General features: G+C 41.0%; 1 protein-coding gene across 2 annotated transcripts in view; it reads right to left on the reverse strand.

Moving 5' to 3' along the window:
• Positions 1–15,816: 15,816 nt before the first annotated feature.
• The window catches only part of ZFAND3 (zinc finger AN1-type containing 3), a 202,011-nt gene continuing 198,387 nt past the window's right edge, over positions 15,817–19,440 (reverse strand). For both annotated transcript variants that reach the window (XM_048518825.1, XM_048518737.1), the window contains one exon: positions 15,817–18,318. In XM_048518825.1, the coding sequence (XP_048374782.1) occupies positions 18,164–18,318 (155 nt within the window). In that variant the 3' untranslated portion in view covers positions 15,817–18,163. The remainder of the gene's footprint in view (positions 18,319–19,440) is intronic.

The raw sequence follows: 19,440 nt of genomic DNA on the forward strand, positions 1-19,440 counted from the left end.
GGGGGGATGGCGACTGCGAGGATGGCAGAGGGGGGATGGAGGGGACACGAAAAGCGGTGCCCTCATGCACGTAGCAGCCTCTGGTTTGGCCCCTCTACTCACGTTTCCTTCCAGTGCTGCTCTGGAGGGCTGGAGGGACATGCCCATGATACCCTCCAACCTCCAGGCCATGTGGAGCCGCAGTATAAGGCTGAAAGAGCCACATGCGGTTCAGGAGCCGCACGTTGCAGACCCCTGGTGTAGTACATTGGCTTTCTCCTTCATTGATAATTATTCATGGATGCTAATTTAGGTATACTGCGACAGCATTACTAAATAACTCAATTGGAGAATTTCAGTAAAAGAACAAAGAAGAGGAGTTTGGATTTACACCCCACCTTTCTCTCCTGTAAAGAGTCTCAAAGCAGCTTACAAACTCCTTCCCTTCCTCTCCACACAACAGATGCCTTGTGAGAGAGTTCTGAAAATTGTGACTAGCCCAAAGTCACCCAGCAGGCCTCATGTATATGAGTGGAGAAGCAAATCCAGTTCACCAGATAAGAGTCCGCTGCTCATGTGGAACAGTGGGGAATCAAACCCAGTTCTCCAGATATACTGCTCCTAACCACTATATCATGCTGACTATTAAACATATTGTAATCAAGATAAAGGCATTTGTCCTGAGGTCATCCAAATTCAGGATCATAGAAGATTTCAAGAAAATCAGAGAATTGTGTCTTTCTACCTGCCTGGTATGGATTGAGCTACTCCATTGGATGGTCTAGAAAGGAGCTCTGAAACCTGGCAAGACTGAGGTAGCTAGGTAAAAGATCAACAAGGCCTTGTCTAGGGCAGTGATGTATGTATGTGGGAGTGTGTACATTCCCATCTGTCACAATATGCTACACCTGTATAGGGATGGTGATGTTCTTCTTTCTCCAGAGGATGCTGACATTTAAGGTCTGCAAGACAATGTGGTTAGCAGATTGAGCAAGGAATGTTAACTTCCTTTGGGTAGCAGGAAGAGGACAGGTTCTATGTGATAAGCAGTGAGAACTGGCAGGTACTCTGAAGCAGGGAGGGGCTGTGGCTCATGGTAGAACATCTTCCTGGCATGCAGAAGGTACCAGGCTCAGTCTCCAACATCTCCAGTTAAAAGGATCAGGCAATCAGTGGTGCGAAAGACCTCAACCTGTGACCATGGAGAGATGCTGCCAGTTTGAGTAGACACTGACCCTGATGAACTGATTCAGTATAAAGCAGCTTCATATGTTCATCTCTATTATGCTATGACAGTCATTTTATGAACAACCCAATAATCATCTTATAATGGGGTGGTTTTGGGAAAGAGCATCTGAGTAGCACTGATTAAAACCTTAGTTTCTTGATGTGGAGGGTAGTGTGGCTTTGTGCTTCTGAGCACAGCTCATGCACAGGTGGGAATAAGCAAAGCTAGCAATTATTTTCTGGCAGCATTCTAAGCCAGGGTAGTCTTGCCCAAGCAGAGTGCTGGACTAGATGGACTCCGGTCTGATCCAGCAGACTCTTTCTTATGTTCTTAAAGGAAGCTATGAATGGCTGTCAAGCTTAAATTGATTTAGCTATTGGTGCTTATCATCTGCTTAAAATTGTTGCGCCATCTGCACCATGAGAGCCAGCATGGTGGAGTGGTTAAGAGCAGGTGAATTCTAATCTGGAGAACTGGGCTTGATTCCCCACTCCTCCACTTGAGTGGCAGAGGCTTATCTGGTGAGCCAGATGTGTTTCCGCACTCCTACATTCCTGCTGGGCGACTTTGGGTTAGTCACAGTTCTTCAGAACTCTCTCAGCCCCACCTATCTCACAAGGTGTCTGTTGTGGGGAGAGGAAGGGAAAGGAGCTTGTAAGCCCCTTGAATCTCCTTACAGGAGAGAAAGGTGGGGTATAAATCCAAACTCTTCTTTTTCTTCTTAAAATAGATTTAGCAATTGGTTCTTATCAGAAATTTAATACAATATGTAAACCCTATTTTGATGTCTCATGCCTTATTTGAGGGTAGATGCCTGGAAAACTACAATGTTCTTTGTGGACTTCTAGTGCCTGAGACACTATGCTGTAGATGCATTTTTCCACCAACATTCCATCTACTCAAGCTTTAATACCTGGCAGAGAAAGGCAAAGAAACTCAGCCCAGGAGGAACTCAGTTGCTACTAGCTTTTCACCAAGCACAATCTTCCGCACTTTTCCCATGTCGGGAATGCCTTTTGATAGGAAGGAAACATCTGTGAACTCTTCTTGACCCATGGGAAGTGGGAATTACAGGAGTACATCTAGGTCATTTTGACATGGTCAAAATATCCCTGGATGAGCACGGAAAATGTCCCTGTGCAGCTGGGAATTCTGCATGGCTCCTGAAACTGCACAGGGTCTGCTCTGGTATCCCCGTGATATTTACCTTAGCCCGGGATTTTCAAAAATCGCCAGTATGGAGGTTCTTTTTTAAAATCCCAATGTGACGCTGCTTGTGCCTGTGCTGTGCAAAAACCAATCAGGAGCAGGACCAGTTTATTTTTCCTGCCCAGCCAGCTGATCTCCCTGCCTGATGTTCATTCAAGCATCCACTCAAAAACAGCAGCCAATCAGAACGCGGGATACTGGGCAAGCTCACAGGTGCTTGCAGCAGCCACTGAAAAGCAACAGTCAATCAGAACAATCACTTGGTCTATCTTCCTCAGTACAAGTTTTATTTTAAATCAATTAGCAGACCTATTCACTAGTTTTCTCCCTCTGATAGCAAAATCATATTTTAAATAATTAAAAACACAGATCAATTTCTTCCATTCCCACAGTGCATACATAAAAACACCAATTGGGGGCAGACCAACTGTATTGTTCCCACCCAGCTGGCTGATTTCCCTGCCTGATGTCCATTCAAGCTGCCACTCAAAAGCACCAGCTAATGAGAATGTGGGACACTGAGCACGCTCAGAAATTCTTCCGAAGCAAATACTGGGTTGTGTGGAGCAAACTGGAGCATTACTAACTCTGCTCCTGAGCAAAAGCGGGGAACCATGCGTATGCAGAAACTGGGATAAAATAGCCCAGGTATATATGATCCCAGCTCAACCCCGGTGTAATTGTGCCATGGAAAAACGGCCCTAATCACCAGAAGTGCCCCTATATCTTACCTCAAGGGTCATCTTCAAAGTATTCAAAAGCATGAGACAATTCCTAAACATAACAACAGGTGTTTAGAAAACAAAAGATGTGAAAGCAAAGCATTGGGAATGGTCTTCATTGCTCCATGAGTCTTTATAGGCCCCAATCTTTTTTCATTCTTATCACAGCAACCAGAAGAGCTTGGAAGCTGTTTTTTCCCCAGAAAGGTATACCAGAGGTCCAACAGCCTGAACAAAAGAATATTGAAAGCTGCATTGTGTGGCTCAGGTGCAGGAGGGTGAACAATGTCATCCACTTGTCTATGTACAGCAAAACCACTCTAGAAGATGTAGTACTAAGGATAAGATGACTAAGTAGCTAATGAGGTCAATACCAACATGAAGACGACGTATAAATCCATAGACAAGATGATCAGGTTTGTTCGGCTGGCAAAGCTGGGTTAACACTGCCTCAGGGAAAAGACTTCAGTACAAATCTTGATGAATGAAAAAAAAAAGAATGTCAGACACTTTCTGTTTAAAAAGTCTTCCCTTTTTTAAAAAAATCCAAAGGATAAACATCCCTTGTAACATTTCTCTTACACAGCAACATTGCAGGAGTCATTTGATAAAATGTGGAAGAATCTCATATAAACAAACTCAAGGGAATAAAATGACCTGTTAGTTTCACTAAGAACACCATTTATTTCAACCAGCATACAAAGAACCCCACTCTGATAGCTGCAGATTTACTTGCTTCCCAAGCTCAAACACTGCAAATTCAATTTTTAAAAATTCCAGTTCATCGCTGAGGTTAATCTACAAGTGAAACTAACATCTTTCTAGGAAGGTAGGTAGATAGGAATTCAAACTGCACAAAAAAATAAAATAATCTTGCCATTGTTTTGAGAATATTAGAACTTGGAACAGAAAGTCCTTTGAGCTTTCCTTCAGCTTTGAGTGTGACTTCCGTGCTTTTTATTAAGGTTTGGACCTTGAGAAGACCCTGTTGCTAACTGTGGCATTTCTCCAAAAAGACTTGAACATTATTTGTTTCTTTCCAGTAGCTCTTTGCTCTTGCCTTGAAATCATTAGCATAAGCTTTCACAACATACCAGAAGTTATGGCCAATCAAGAAGTAGCAAAAGGTTTGAGGTGAAATCCCTGGCATGGAACTAATTTGTGAACTTGAGCTGAGAATAAAGCTGACTTGAAGATTTTAATTAAAAGACAAGGTATGAATATTTTAATAAAATAGTCCAACTGGAAACATTTTCTCGGGCTTCTAGGTGTAGAAGAAAAGGTTAACCTACCATCCAGAAATAAAAATGGGTGTCATCAGGAGGTGAAACCGATGTTGTGCAGAATTAGTCAAAATACTTATAAAAGCCATACCAATTAAGTCTATGCCAAAAGTTAGTCTATGTTTTCCTGAATCCATGGATATTTTTTTGCTTCTCTCTCTCACAGCCACCCATAAAGAGGCCTTAGAAAGAGAGGGTTTTAAAACAAAACACTCTATAGAAAATACCTGCTATGTGCTGGGTTTTTTCTGGAACTATTCATACAAGAGAAATTTTACATAGAAATCAACCATAAAGGGAGAAATCCCTAATTTTCTGAAAGGTAGCTTATTCTTAAGTAAGAACTGGTAGAGGACCTGAAAGGACTTATGAGAACAGCTTGTTTTCACCTCTTGCCACAATTTCTGCTTCTCCTTCCATGAAAGTCCCCAAGGCCTCTCTATTCACGTTCTTCTCTCATTTGCTTTCCATGCACTCCCCAAACGACCTTTATGTTCCCTTCAGTCTTCACCTTTTCCTCATCCTATCCACCTTGCAGCCTCTATCCAGAAAAACTATGGCTGAGTTGTGCACTGCCAGGGGCTCGGATGGGCTGAATTGTGTGTTGCCAGTGTGTTGGTTGGGAGTCTGCAGGTTGTGTGTATGTGATACACCTCTGAAGATGCCAGCCAACAGACGCAGGTGACACATTAGGAACAAGATCCACCAGACCACGGCCACACAGCCCGGAAAACCCACCAGAACCAATCATCTAAATGTTTTTCTGGGCAAGTATAACAACAATGGATGAGAATTACTTCAATTTTGTTAAAAGACCGGTCCTCTTATCAACCTCAGAAGACCTGTGAAGTAGTACTCAAAATACAACCTGCAAAGAAGATGTAAGTTCACTTCCAGTGATGCATCTACAAATACTGCCCCTGAAGCCAATACCCCTGATTCCCACTACCTTGCCCACCCCCATGGTCACTGAGGTGACCATGGCTAAACACTCCCCCACCTTTGATGCCCCTTGAGTGTTTAAAGCAGGGCAGCAAGCCCCTTGAGTGTCAAACATGGCTTCCAGAACTCTTGTGAGGTCACAACTTGTGCCCTCACAAAAGTTCTGGAAGATGCACTAGGCATGCACAACTTGGTGAACTGCCTTTAAAGAGTAATGGGAAACCAGAAGAGAAGACCCCCAAACTTCTTCAGGTCCAGGGGAAAGGATTGGGTGGCAGAATGTGACAGCAATAGGCTGATGTAAAGAACAGACAAGGGGGTAGAAGCTGCTAGTCTGCCCATCTGCCTGAGGCCACTTTCATTGTAAAACTGATCATGCTTAGTTCTCACTGAAGTGGTAAAACTGTGTCTAGGCTACATCATTTCAGGTGGCTGGTGGCAGATTCACAGATTGCCTCCATGTGAATTTTTCCTATATGCAAAAAAGCTACTATGTTGAGAAGGTTGTAAAAATCTGGCCTATTAACCTCCTCTTCCTTGACCTCCTCATCCTAGAGTGGGGAAAACTGAGTCTGTCTTTATGCGTAGGCTTGATCAACTTGCCCTGTCCCTCCCTTCCTACGACAGGGCAGTGTGCCACTGGTCAAGCTCTGCCCTTCCACTATATGTGGCCTGTGGTGCAGACAGAGGGCATATGAACTGCTTCACTTCTCCTCCACCTGGTCAGCTGACAGCTGTAGCTTGGTCAGGAGTTTCTGACCATTGCATGGACAAGAAGGAACCCATTTTGATTGAGATCTTTGAATACAACTAGAGATTCTTCAGCAGGAAAATATCTTTGTTTACTAAACTACATTCTCAATTTACTAGAACACAAGTGCAGGAAACACTTTATCAAAATACAACAGGGCATTCACTATGACACCAACAGAAGAAACAAAAACCAGTTACATATGTTTTCTCATTTTCTTTGCCAGCAATCTAAAAGCTCCACCCCGGAGGGGTGTTCTCATTATGTCACCAGGCCAATGAATAAACACAAACCCACTGGCAGGTTGAAATAAAAGTCTGGTCAGGGTAGACTTCACACCATTGTTTCCTACTCCCCATTCTTTGGCTCACACGTTTCTGACAAGGAATCCAGAGCTTTTAATTCTTTCTGTGTCAGGTGGAAGGGTTTTACTTTGACATGTCATGAAATGGGGTTTTGAGTCTCCATGCGTATTGCTTCACACTGTTTCTCCAATCAAATCAAGATGCATGATCAAAACCTTTATGACCCAACTCAGAATATCCAAATGGATATCTTGCCTCTTCCTGACAGGTGAGCAAATGGCTATCTGCATCTCATCTATTTGACTCCATAGAGGAAAACTCATTTCCTTTCTGCTTAAAGTCCAAGGAGTTCATTTTTCATTCCCAAGACTGTTTTCTTTGAGATTAAGGCATCCCTGAATGTTAATCAAGCTATGCTGCATTCCTCTGTCATCACAAAGGCTAAATCAGAACCCTGCTCTGATATTTAGTTTCTGTTTGGGAAGACTGTATGTGTGTGGGGAAACAGAATCCCATCATTTGAAATTGAGCCTCCACCTGCAGTCTGAAGTTGTGCAGCCCAGCCACAGGTCTACAACATCAGTGAGAATTAAGCCATGGGAAAGGTGGCAGTCTCAGTACCTCTCTCTCAGAACACCATCATACGAACACAAAGAAACTTATGTCAAAGGCTCTAGCATAGTCATCTCTTTATCTCCTACTATTGTCTGTGGAGTCCAAGATGTGAGCCCTCCCCTCCCCTACTATCTGAAGAGGTATAGTCCAGTTTTCTGTTGTGCAGAGCAGCCCAGACTGAACTCTTTCCTGAGCTGCTGTTATTGCTGGTTGCTGCTAATCATTTCAGTTGTCTGAAGGGCAGGGTTCAATTTATTTATTTATTTATTTATTTACTTACTTACTTATTAATTTATTTATTTAATAAACTGTCCTTCCTGGACAATTGGACTCATATACTTATTTATAACCCACACTTCCTGGACAGTCGGGCTTAGAATGGCTTACATTATAAAAACCACAACTGTATGTACTTCATAATTTAAAAGCATACAATAATATTCTAAAAGTACCATAAAATATCAATTTGGGGCCTGTCTGAAGGAAAAGATAAGGAGGCAAAAAAGTGAGGTGCATACATACACAGAAGGAAGGGGAAGTGGTTTTAAGGGTGAATGGCAATGAAATGTCCTTCTTAAGCACTGGCACAATGATGGACTGGAGAAGTTATCAATGAGAACAAGGATGGGGGCACTGCAATTCCAGGGTAAGCTACTTTCCAGTCAGAATGCTTCAGTGGGATGATGGGTTCAAATATGCAAGCATAATGCAATTTGTGTTTATTTTACTTCCAAACAACATGGTGGTTCTGCTTCCCTCAAGCCTTTAATTTACAAGAAAACAAACATCTCCTTGCCTAACAAAAGCACAGAGAGAATTCCCCTTCGATACAGTTTAATTTTCAGGCCCTGGAGCAATGTCAACCCAGAGCCAGAAGCAAAAGAAGGGCAGGGGGAGGGAGAATCCAAATAAAACACACAAATGAGCGTTCTGATCTGTTTGAACATGATTATGAAGGACTGTATACTAATTAATTGATAGCTATCTAATTAGCACTCTATCTAAACATCTCCACAATGTGGATTTTCTCATATCTGCATATTTTATATGTATACAAATACATGAGTGTCGTATATCTATGCATCTTCCATTATCCAAAGATGAGGTATTCGAATTTGTCTTTCATGCAATTATGTAAAAAACCCAGCATGGACAAATTATAATTCCCTTTAAAAAACATGGCTCCTTGGTCACCCTTGCCAGTGGGATAAAATTATTTGCTAACCCACATAAAAAAACAATGAAAAGTCACCATCTGAAACCTTCTGCCTCCCCAACCCCCAACAGTCATGAATCTCTGGCCTACTTAACATTTAAAGGGCTAGTTCACATACTACATCATGGTAAACCCAGATTTGCAACCAACCACTCGTACAATAGATTCCCACAGTGTCTCTCAGGTAATGCTTTGAAAACCAAAGCTTGTTGCATTTTTAGATATGCACACAGAGCATCTTAGGTATTCATCTACAAAAGATTTAAGGACCCACTAGTCTGGCTCACCTTTTGTTTACCAGTGACAAACAGGGAACTGATTTCTCATTGACCATTTGGCTATTTGTGAGGTAATTTCAGTCTGTTTGTTAGGTTACTTTTTTGGTATCTAAATTCTACAGAGCTCTTGACAGTCCTTCCCATAAGCATGTTCTCAAACAACCTGATTAGATTTGGGTGCTGTGTGGTTTCCGGGCTGTATGGCCGTGTTCTAGCAGCATTCTCTCCTGACGTTTCGCCTGCATCTGTGGCTGGCATCTTCAGAGGATCTGATGTTGGGAAAGCAAGTGGAGTATATATCTGTTGGAGTGTCCAGGGTGGGTGGGGAAACCTTGTCTGTGAGTAACAAAGGCGGCAACCAGGTCAATAGTTGAGGGCATCTGAATAGAAGTATGAGTAACAATGAGAGACTATGAGCCTGGGAGTAACCCTGTAGATAGCATGTAGGTCACTGGGTGGGAGCATCTGAATAGAAGTATCCCTGGCCTTTGGAACAGCATTTCTTTTTGGAATCTATGGTGCATCCCTAGCCCATTTATTGTGGCAGGAATTTTGGTTTGACAGTCGCTGACCCTAGTCAAACCGGCTCCCACACACAAACACTAGATGACCATAGATAACTAAAAAGAAACTAAAGAAAACAAGATACTTCTATTCGATGCTCCCCACCAATGAACCTTGCTATCTACAGGGTTACTCCCAGGCTATAGTCTTCATTATTACTCGCTCACTTCTATTCAGGAGAATGCCCTCAACCGTATGTTTCCGGTTGCCCAGCCTTCATGTCCACCTCACAGAACAGATTTCTCCACCCACCCTAGTTTACTCAATGAATATACTCCACTGCCTCTAACATCGAATCTCTGAAGATCTCAACCACAAGAATAACCTGGAAAATACGCGTCGAGGAGAAAATACTGCTAGAAGTCTGTTTCCTTCTAGCTAAACCACACTATACATAATCTGACCAGTGAAAGCCTTCGACAATACATTAACCTGATTAGAGTTCTAGTTTTTTCTTGCCCACAGAATTGTTACAGCTATCTGGCAGTCAATCATATAAAGAGTACACAAAATCAGTCGGCCAGTCATTATGGACACCAGTCTTACCAGTTGGTGTTAAAGTCCATGCTATTGATGTTATTTTATATGCATACATTTTCTCACAGCCTTATGTGAGGTGTAATTCCTCTCCAACACCATTTAACTACTTGCTCATCCATGACCCTATGACATAATTTCTTTCACCAATTAGCAGATGAAAAACCTCCTGCAAGACAATGAAACTCCACCACCATAAGGAAAGAGACTTCTACAATCATAGTTATTGTACACATGTAAAATCTTCCAGTAGCTGTTTTACTTAGAGGGGGGTGAGATGAACATATCCAAGACTCAACTTTGTAGTGAACACAATGTAGTCAACTGGTGGACCTTTTCAATGTTGTTCGTGGTATCCATACAAAGAAAAATTTAGATACGATCCTAAGAGCCTCTTTACCATGCACTCCACACTGTGCTGTGGAGAGAAACACATCTTACTGTAACATGCCTCTGAAGATGACAGCCATAGATGCAGGTGAAATATTATAAAACTATCAGACAGCAAAAACTATCAGACCATGGCCACACAACCCAGAAACCCACAACGGCTAGTTACCATGCACTGCTGATGCCCATATGAACAGCCTGCAACTGTCCTTAGATGGACCCATTAACACAACAGTGGCACTAGGAATATAGAAAGGTTCAGGTACAGTTGCAGCACTTCTCCCAATTATAGGTTCACACAGGCTTTTCTTCCCTCGCATGCCTCAAAGCAAATCTGTATACATTTGTCAATTGTCCTTCATGTTAACTTTCAACTCTACTAGTTATCCCCACTTTTCTGGATTCTACCTCTTTTTGTGTTATATTTTGCAGTACCTTCAGGTGGCTGCTGTAGCCACCCTTTTTAAAGACTAGGATACACCTAGACCATGAAAGTAATCCACTGACTAGATTATCAGATTTTTGCACCTTTGCAAATAAGACCAGATAAAATTTTACATGCGAATATAAAGCATTTCATATTTATAGTTCTGAAAGTCACAAATTAAACACAACCTAAGTTTAATTACAGCATGATATACTGCTAAGTGGCATGTCAACGGAGCAATCAATTGACAGAGTAGCTGAACAATATGGTAAAAACAAAGATTTTTGGAACACAGTTCAAAAGATTAGGATAGAGTTCTTCAAGTGATGTTATGCATTACAAATGAAAATACTGTATTCACAGAAGTTCACATTTGATTACTTTTCCATCTGAGCAGGATGAGAGCACAGAATTTTCCAATTTGTGTTGGTAGTTCTATGTTTGGCATGGTTGTAGTATACTTGTGGTGTCAGCAAACACAATTGTAGCAAAAACTATGCAGTCTTCCACATGACTGTACAAATTGAGATCCTTGGAAATGAATCCGTCTTTGAAGACAAATAGATGGTGAGCGAGTTTCTTGACCCGCCCTCCATGCCAAGGGTGCCGTTGTAGCTGTGCTCTTCCTCTTTGTTACTTGCACTGGTCTTGGACAGGGAGCCAGAGGATGGCCTCTATGCCTCCCTTAACTGCAAGGTTCTCCAGCTCTCTAGGAACCTTACCAGTCCATATCCTCCTTGCCCATCCTTTCCATTGACCTTATGAAGGGATTGCACCTTTTCTCCACCCTCCACCCATCAGGCTTCTGCCCTGCCTTCTCCAAGCCCTCCACAACCCCCTCTGAACCTCCAGGGGATCCGGGGTTTGAGCTTGGCTGTTCACCCCTCTGTTACTGGCTCCTGGGTCATTCGGGCCTGCCCCAGTCCTTCCTCCATTCCCCAGCTCACCTCACTCTTGGCCCTCTCAACTGGCCTCCTTGGTGGCTGCTCTTTCAGCAACCAGGGAATGGCCAGGCTACCCAGCATCATGATAGCCTCTGAGGTTCCAGTTCCCCTGCCACCCAGCTTATAGCCAGTCTGCTTGTTCCCTTCTCCAGCACTGCATCTGTCACCTCCGCTGCCCTTTCTGGAGACTGCTCCCCGCCTGATCCTGCTGCCATGTCTGCCGTTCCTTGCTCAAGTGTTGGTCAGCTGAGAAGGCGAAGAGCTGGCTGCTCAACCTCCAGAGCTCCTTCATCCTAGTAAGGCAGCTGAGTCCTGGGCCGGCTGCAAAGGTACAAGGGAGATTCTGGAAATGTTTGGAATTTTTTCCTATTTTGAACTGACATAAGAGGGCACATTCACAGCCATTGTAAATCCTTCAATACATACAGATAATCTAAACAGAGGTCACAAAAATTAAACTACTACATCAACAGAACTTTGCGTGAAGACCAGAGGTCTTACATAAAGATAGGATTTGACTTATAACTATTTTTTAATCCTATGGCTACTGGAAAAACTAGGTGAGAAATATAAAATCTGTCATTATACTTGGATCATAAATTTTCCTCCATTTTCCTGCTAGAAGGATGCATCTTCACTGAAATAAAAGTAGAAAGCATCCTTTGTTTCAAACCAGAATTAATAATTAGGTTGCATTACTGCAAACAGGCCTTTATTTGCAGAAAATTAGCCATATGACGGATCTTGGGGTTTTACAGCAGCACTAGAGTACCAGAGACCATTAACAATATCATGAAAGACAGATGAGGTAGCAAATACTGCAGATTGCCTGCTGCAATTCTCTGGGTTTTTGCAAGATCAGCACACTTGTGCTGTTCAGTTCCATTTATTGTTTGAGCTTCTGCATAAACTCTTTCCTCTGAATTACCTGATTTTCTACATTTTTTCATGTCATGTAACCCTACCTATGCATGTTAGCAGAGGTGCTAGGTGTGCAAAGAAGTAGCAGATTCACTGATTGAAAGATAGAAGTAAATATTTATTAGGGAACCACATTTCAGATGGGTAAGCTGACAGAGAGGGATAGCCTGTAGCTACCTTGCTTGCGAGGGGAGGGAGGAAAAAAAATGACAGAGGAGGAAATTAGACATGAGAGTGTTAGTCTAAGGACAGACAAGAGGTGACACAAGGGCATAAGGATCTCTAACCTTATAGCCCTAGCTAGCTGACCACTTTCCTGCTGGGTTTTATTCTCAGTTCCTTTTCATGCTAGACGTTGCTAGTTCCAACACGTTGACACAGATGTTCTGCTGATTAAAAAAGAATTACTCCCTGGTAAGTGTGTTTGGATTTGTAGGTTTATCCTCAGATCCCCTGCTGCCCTCTACTGAATGGTGTCATTTTAGTCACTGCAGAAGGCAACAGATTAGATTCTCGCATTTAGGACACATTCAAAGTTTAACAACATCTGACAAATGCTTTGTTCTGCTGAATGCAATTATTTTTTAAACACTTCTTTCCTCAAGGTTTACACTGTTTTGAATTAGATGCATGATTGATCAAAGTTACGCCTAGCTTGCAACATATTCAACACCTTGAAATAGGCAACAGTCACATCAAAACAGAAAACTCTTCAGCAAAATTTAATCCCTTTTAAATATAAAACACAGCATCTGTTTGAGTCCAAGCAATTTGTTCTGATTCAACATGCGTTTAAATAACGTTTTAGATTCAGGCAATTCTTATGAGAATCAAATACCAGAGACTCTCATCTCGTATAGCAGTTCTAAGCTTAAAACTGTACAGAACTATTCCACTTTGTCTTACAATCATATACCATTGATTTTTGTGATTCAGACCAGATTCAGAGATGTAAATCTCAGGCTTCTGCTTTTCATGATGGATGGTATGCCTTATACTTGGACAACAAAATATAGGGCAGGTGTTTCATGGAGTAAGATATATGATATATTAATGCAGGTGGTCAAGCATTACTTGTCCCAGAATGTGGCATACAATGCATTTACTTAAACATGATGTGAGCTATGGTTATAGTACTTCTCCATGTAAGGATTCCACATGACTCAATATTGCTCAAACACATATAACTTCCTTATGCATGCCAGTGTGTGTGTGTGTGTGTGTGTGTGTGTGTGTATTTATCTGTGTGTGTATTTATCTGTGTGTGTGTGTGTGTGTGTGTGTGTGTGTGTGTGTGTGTGTGTGTGTCTTTAGCATGCCAACCACCTTGGGAAGATGTGCTGTGGCCATACTAGCAATACACAAATATAGGCTAGTTAACATGGTCAATTTTCTTTCTTTTTACCTTCCATCGATCAATTCCAGTCAGAATAGGTGAAATACTCTGCACAACTACTTCTTGGGGGAGGGAAATGAATACAGACAGATCACTGTCGCTCAATGAAGTTTGAAGCAAAGCATGCTATAGTTGTAAGTTCTTATAGTCACCCAACATAATATTAAAAAGACAATGGCATAAAATAAAGCAGCATCTTATTGTATCACTTACAGCAGCTAAAGTTAGTTTTAGGCAAACAATTTTGCATCTGTCATGCACCTTTTTCTTCTTGAAGTCCTAAAACATAGATTTATCTGATGAAATGCTGCAGCCAATGCTTGCTGGACCAAAACTGAATAAATGTTAAAACCATTGTTTGTTCGATCCATTCAAACAAAATAATTTGAACATACAGCTCCTAAGCAAGTCAGCATATGTTGGGATATCATGTCTAAAATCTCCCTACATTTCAATTGTGCAAAAATTAAGACAGACACTTAATTTTTAGTCATTTTAGGAAGATATTTCCCTGAATCGCAAACTACAGAAGCGTAGACATTCTACTGGAGACCTTGTACTTCCTTAAGCATAAATTCTACAATTCAAATCTAATAAACTGGATAAAGAAGAACACTGTACTTCATTTGTATATATGCACATTTTGGAAGAAAGTTTAGAAAATTGGATAAGACAAGTGAGGGTAGGTTTATATTACCTTGGGGCCACAAGGAGGGACTGTCAGTTGAGTCAGGGTTCCCTAATGGCCCAACTGCAATAATTTAGTCAGCAAAATTAATAATTAACTGAAACTATTTCAGGTACTTGTGGAACTGCATAACTTTATTCCAACTGCATAAGTGAAACAAAAATCTTATTCTGTGTTTTATTCACCAGAGTTAAATGAAAACCTGTCAAATGTACCCCAAAAATGCCTTGGACCACAAAAATGTTGTTTTAATTTGCTGTATTTTTGTACACGTAATTTTAGTCTGGTTTTTAATTGGTTTTATGGCGTATTTTTATTATGTTTCAATTGTTAGCCACGTTGATGGTTGTGATTGGGTAGAAAGGCAGGACATAAATATTGTAAGTAAGTAAATATATAAATGGAAAGAATCATTCTAGTCTGGTAGAATTCACCAGTGGACATCACCCTTGGGCTGTGCCATGAACATAGCATGTTTCTGGTTTAGGGCCATACAGGGAAAGAACACATATCATACTAGAAATTAATGTTAAAGGAAGCATCAACCCAACAACTTAAGGTATCGAACTCTTGGGTGAAAACATGAGGAACGTTTTTCTGGAAAACTTCACTGGTATGCTGGAATACATCTAGCAAAACTCCACAAATAACTGCACTATCGCTTAGTGGTATGGATTGCATGCACATACTGCACCCTGTATAAATGCACAGGGCTATGGATCCCCTTCTGTAAGAGTCATTTCATAATCAAATGAAAATTAAAGAAATTGAATAACATTAATTTTCTGTCATTTCCCTGTTCACAACTTGCATTTTGATTCCAGTAACTGCACATTTTTAGAATTGTCTCTAATAGCCAAGGGCTTGTTCTATTATTCTCTTATGCAATTCAGTCATGCACACATTTAATAACCAAGAAAACTAGATTCCAGATACAGGGTGACATTGCGGGTGACAATGCTACTTAAATGAACTGAGGAACATCTACTTTAGAAAACAAACTTGGTTTTTATGCTACAGCAATGAAGTTGGTGTGTAGACAGTTCCAGTGTGTAGTTGGCTCTTAGAAGTAACTAACATTAAAAAGGCCCTTCACTCTTGAAATTAAGTTTATATTCAATTGGATTTATTTAACACAGTGCAATATTGAATTCAAGCCATCTAACTCCTTATGTTTCAATGCTTCCCATGGGAAAGAACTGAATACTTATGTTTGGCTTCCTTGTCCCCTAAGATTGTCAATCTGATGCAGCACGCCAAACAACAGGTACTGCTGGATTTGAAACCTGTGTAGTTGTGATGAGGTCCCTATCAGCACACTTCCTCCCCAGTCAATCACTGTTTTTTTAAATTAACAAGCCACAGCAGAAACTGTGCTGATGAGCAACACTTGTTGCAGTACTCGAAAGAAGAATTCAAACTTTAATCTGATCTGTTTAATGGTTTTCTTTCTTTTAAGCAGGAGGAAAAGAAGTACAAGATCCTTTTAATATTTTCACAATGTTAAACTAAAACTGAGCTCTAGGCTACATGTGTAAGTAAATCTAGAACACAAAAAGGGTTAAATAAGATTTTCTTTAAAGATACAAGAACTTAAGCTTTCTTTACGTTTAACAAACTTCACAGAACAAATACTGCAAAGGAACGACCCCCAAACTTTTTTTTTAAAGTGAATATTGTCCATAATCCACACGAACTTTGAGTAGTGTTTGCTCAACAGCCACCTTGAAACCAACTGTGCACTTTGTAACAGGGCTAAAGAAAAGGTTAACAAGGGAAAATAGCATCTTCGTTATTAATCTGCAAAAGTTTTGCGTATCAGTCAGAATGTCCATCAAATGCTATGCTAGGATTTTAGAAGGGAAGAAAGTGCATAGCGCGGCAGCAGCTGAAGTCCATGTTTTTTTTAAAAAATCTTCATGGCAAACGCAAAGAAAATTGTCTGATTTCCCCTCATGCCAATGGAAGGGTTATACTTCCTTAGGAAACAAAATATGCAGCTGGAAATTCCATTGCAGATTTCAAAGCCTTGAGTACAACGCAGAATGGCTTTTCCATATTGAATTTTAGAGTGATGGAATATTCCTGATTTACTTAATCACTAATTTGCACTGCAGTAATATAGGCAAAGGTTGAGCCTCCTTCACGGGCCATAAGTTGGTTACCAGAGTAAATACAATTTGGCCTATAAACCAGTTGCATACCTTGAGCATCAACAGAACAATCAGTGGTTTATTTAAACTGCTCTACCCATAATCTTTTTTAGAGTGAGAGGAGGGTAATCCACTCTTTAGGTGGCTTATACTTTCACAAACAGGTTAAATTTGAGACAACACAATGTTCCCCATCCTCCAGCAACCCTCCCTCCCCTCCCAACTACAAACCTAATTCTCAATTGCTAACAGTGCCCTAAGTGATTTGTGGTAAAATCCCACATTAGGCCACCATGAACATGCATTTTCCTACAGAAACTCTGCATGTGGCTGGAGGCACAGGGAGATGTTGCCTTTTCTCTGGTGATTCACACAGAAGATCTGTGCAGTTCAATTCAATGAGACTGCTCCAATATAGAATGATAACTTTAAACAGATCTGGAGAGTCCCAGTTCTACACAATGCATTCCACAATCATTTGCTTAGCAAGAGACAATGGGCAGAAACCTTCACTGAGAGTGCTGAGCTGCATAGACAAAGGCTGAAACAGCCATATGATTATCTCCTTAACACAATGGAAGTGAGGCATACAAACTCAATGCAATAAGGGGTGATTTTCCTGGTTGTTCCTCAATACTATTACTGAGCTTTGTTTGCTACAAAATGTTCTTTTCCCCTCAATGTATCTCTAGCTACAAAAAGTCAGTCTGCAGGAACCAGCCATGGCTACTGTGCTGTGAATTAGCCTTATTTGATCTATTCTCAGAAACCTGCACTTAGCAAAAGGCAAACAAGAGCCAATCAGGGTTTGGCTGATGGGAACAACCACAGTGGTTGGCTTATGAAACTAGATCACACTACTTTTAAGAAATGTTGTAGACGCTGTGTAGAAAATGTTTACTGCTTGTTCCAGAACAGAGCTAACTTTAAAAGCAAGACCATCCTCCTCCACATAAATAAACAGGTTCCCTGTAATGTGTTTTGATACAAAAGTTGTCATAAGAATCTGTCCCTGTCTCTTTTTGGCTTCTCAGAAAGACATTCCCACCCCAAGAGACTCCCTGATGCTGGTGATGCTACCTAACCTCAGAAGCCCCACACAGAGGTTTCATAAGTGACTGTTTAGTTTTTCTAGGTTCAGCAGCTACACTGCCTAGTCTAAGCAGAGTTTCACCCCTTCAAGATTAGCTAGAAGTCAGGATAGGAAAACCAGGATATTAAGTGTATTTTCTTCCAGAGAGCTGTGTACATAGCAGTCTTTTACACCAGTTTCTACTCAGCTGCTGGAAGCTTACCAGCATAAGGCTTTTAAAGAGCTTGACTCCCATCATAATAGAAGTCTTTAGATTTTTTGTTAAAATTCACTAGCCATGCTCAAAAATATTTCTTCATTTTTTTAATATGGTGGCTAGCAGGCACCTTAACAACCAGCCAGAAATCAATGTCAATCACCATTAACCCCTAAACTACAGTACCAGGATGGTTGACTAAAGAAAGAAAACTGATTGGCTGTAGTCTGAAACTTGCCCAGTACAAGGTGTCTGGCTGACTTTGTCCTAAATAAGGCTAACATTAGTGAACTAAGAGAACGGCATTTGGTTGTAGAGTCTTGCACTCAGGAGCATCCTTCGCCAATGCGCTGGCATGACCGCCCAACTTTCCGGTCCAGTTTCACCATTTTCATAATGGCTTCTTCACGTCCCCGTCCCATGTGGTCGAATGTGCAATCATGTTGTTCAGGCAGGCGATGTAACATACAGAACACATAACCTGGAAAGATAGAAAAGGGTGTGAGGAAGACAAAAAATCCCATACAATATTAGAAACTTTCTGGAAAGAGAACTTTACCAAAGCAAGTGTTGTATTAGACTTCAACTGAACTGTCCAATGAATCTCTAAAAATGTTTTTGGATTTGCCTGCTTCCAATACATACATATGAAGCTGACTTATACAGAGTTGGACCACTTGGTTAATCTAGCTCAGTACTGTCTACTCAGAATGATAGTCTCGGGGAGAGAAAGATCTCTATCACAATGTGCTACCTTAGCTGCTTTTATGGGTTTATGCCACAAATTGCACCTGGGGTCCTCCACATGCAAACCACATGCTCCACCTAAGATCTTGCCTCTCCTCATGATCAGAAAGCACATCTAGAAAAGCCATTCACATTGAAACATAGTGTTGCACTAACGCACACAAATGAAAAGGAACAATTTAGATGTAAGAGCAAAAAGGTGTCTGAATTTTTTAATTCAGAAAAAAGTATACCTCAACCATCACATCTGCGAAACTAATCTACGTACAGTATGAGTAAGCAAGGAGTTACAGCAGTTACCTCATTTTTTATTGAGAGAACAAGTCTCCAGGATCATCCTGGAGATCATCCAGGAGAAGATTTTCATAAATGACCTGGAAGTAGGGGTGGGTAGTGTGGTGGCCAAGTTTGCTGATGATACCAAATTATGTAGGGTGGTGAGAACCGCAAAGGATTGCGAAGAGCTCCAAGCGGACCTTGATAAATTAGGTGAGTGGGCTAAGAAATGGCAAATGCAGTTCAATGTAGCAAAATGTAAAGTGATGCATATAGGGGCAAAAAAATCAAAACTTCATATACACACTACAGGGGCCAGTGCTATCAATCACAGACCAGGAAAGGGATTTGGGCATCTTAGTTGATAGTTCCATGGGAATGTCAACTCAATGGCCATTGCTTTCACATCTTGCATGTGAGTTCCCAAAAACATCTGATGGGCCACTGTGAGTAGCACTGTGGACCCTCTCTAATTAAGTAATTAGTACTCTTATTACTGCTTAACTCATTTTGCCATTTAAAGTATTGTTTGAGTATATAAGAACACAACTTGCTTCATGGTTACTTAAAAAAATACAAG

The sequence above is a fragment of the Sphaerodactylus townsendi genome, linkage group LG01 (genome assembly GCF_021028975.2).
Source record: "Sphaerodactylus townsendi isolate TG3544 linkage group LG01, MPM_Stown_v2.3, whole genome shotgun sequence".
NCBI lineage: Eukaryota > Metazoa > Chordata > Lepidosauria > Squamata > Sphaerodactylidae > Sphaerodactylus > Sphaerodactylus townsendi.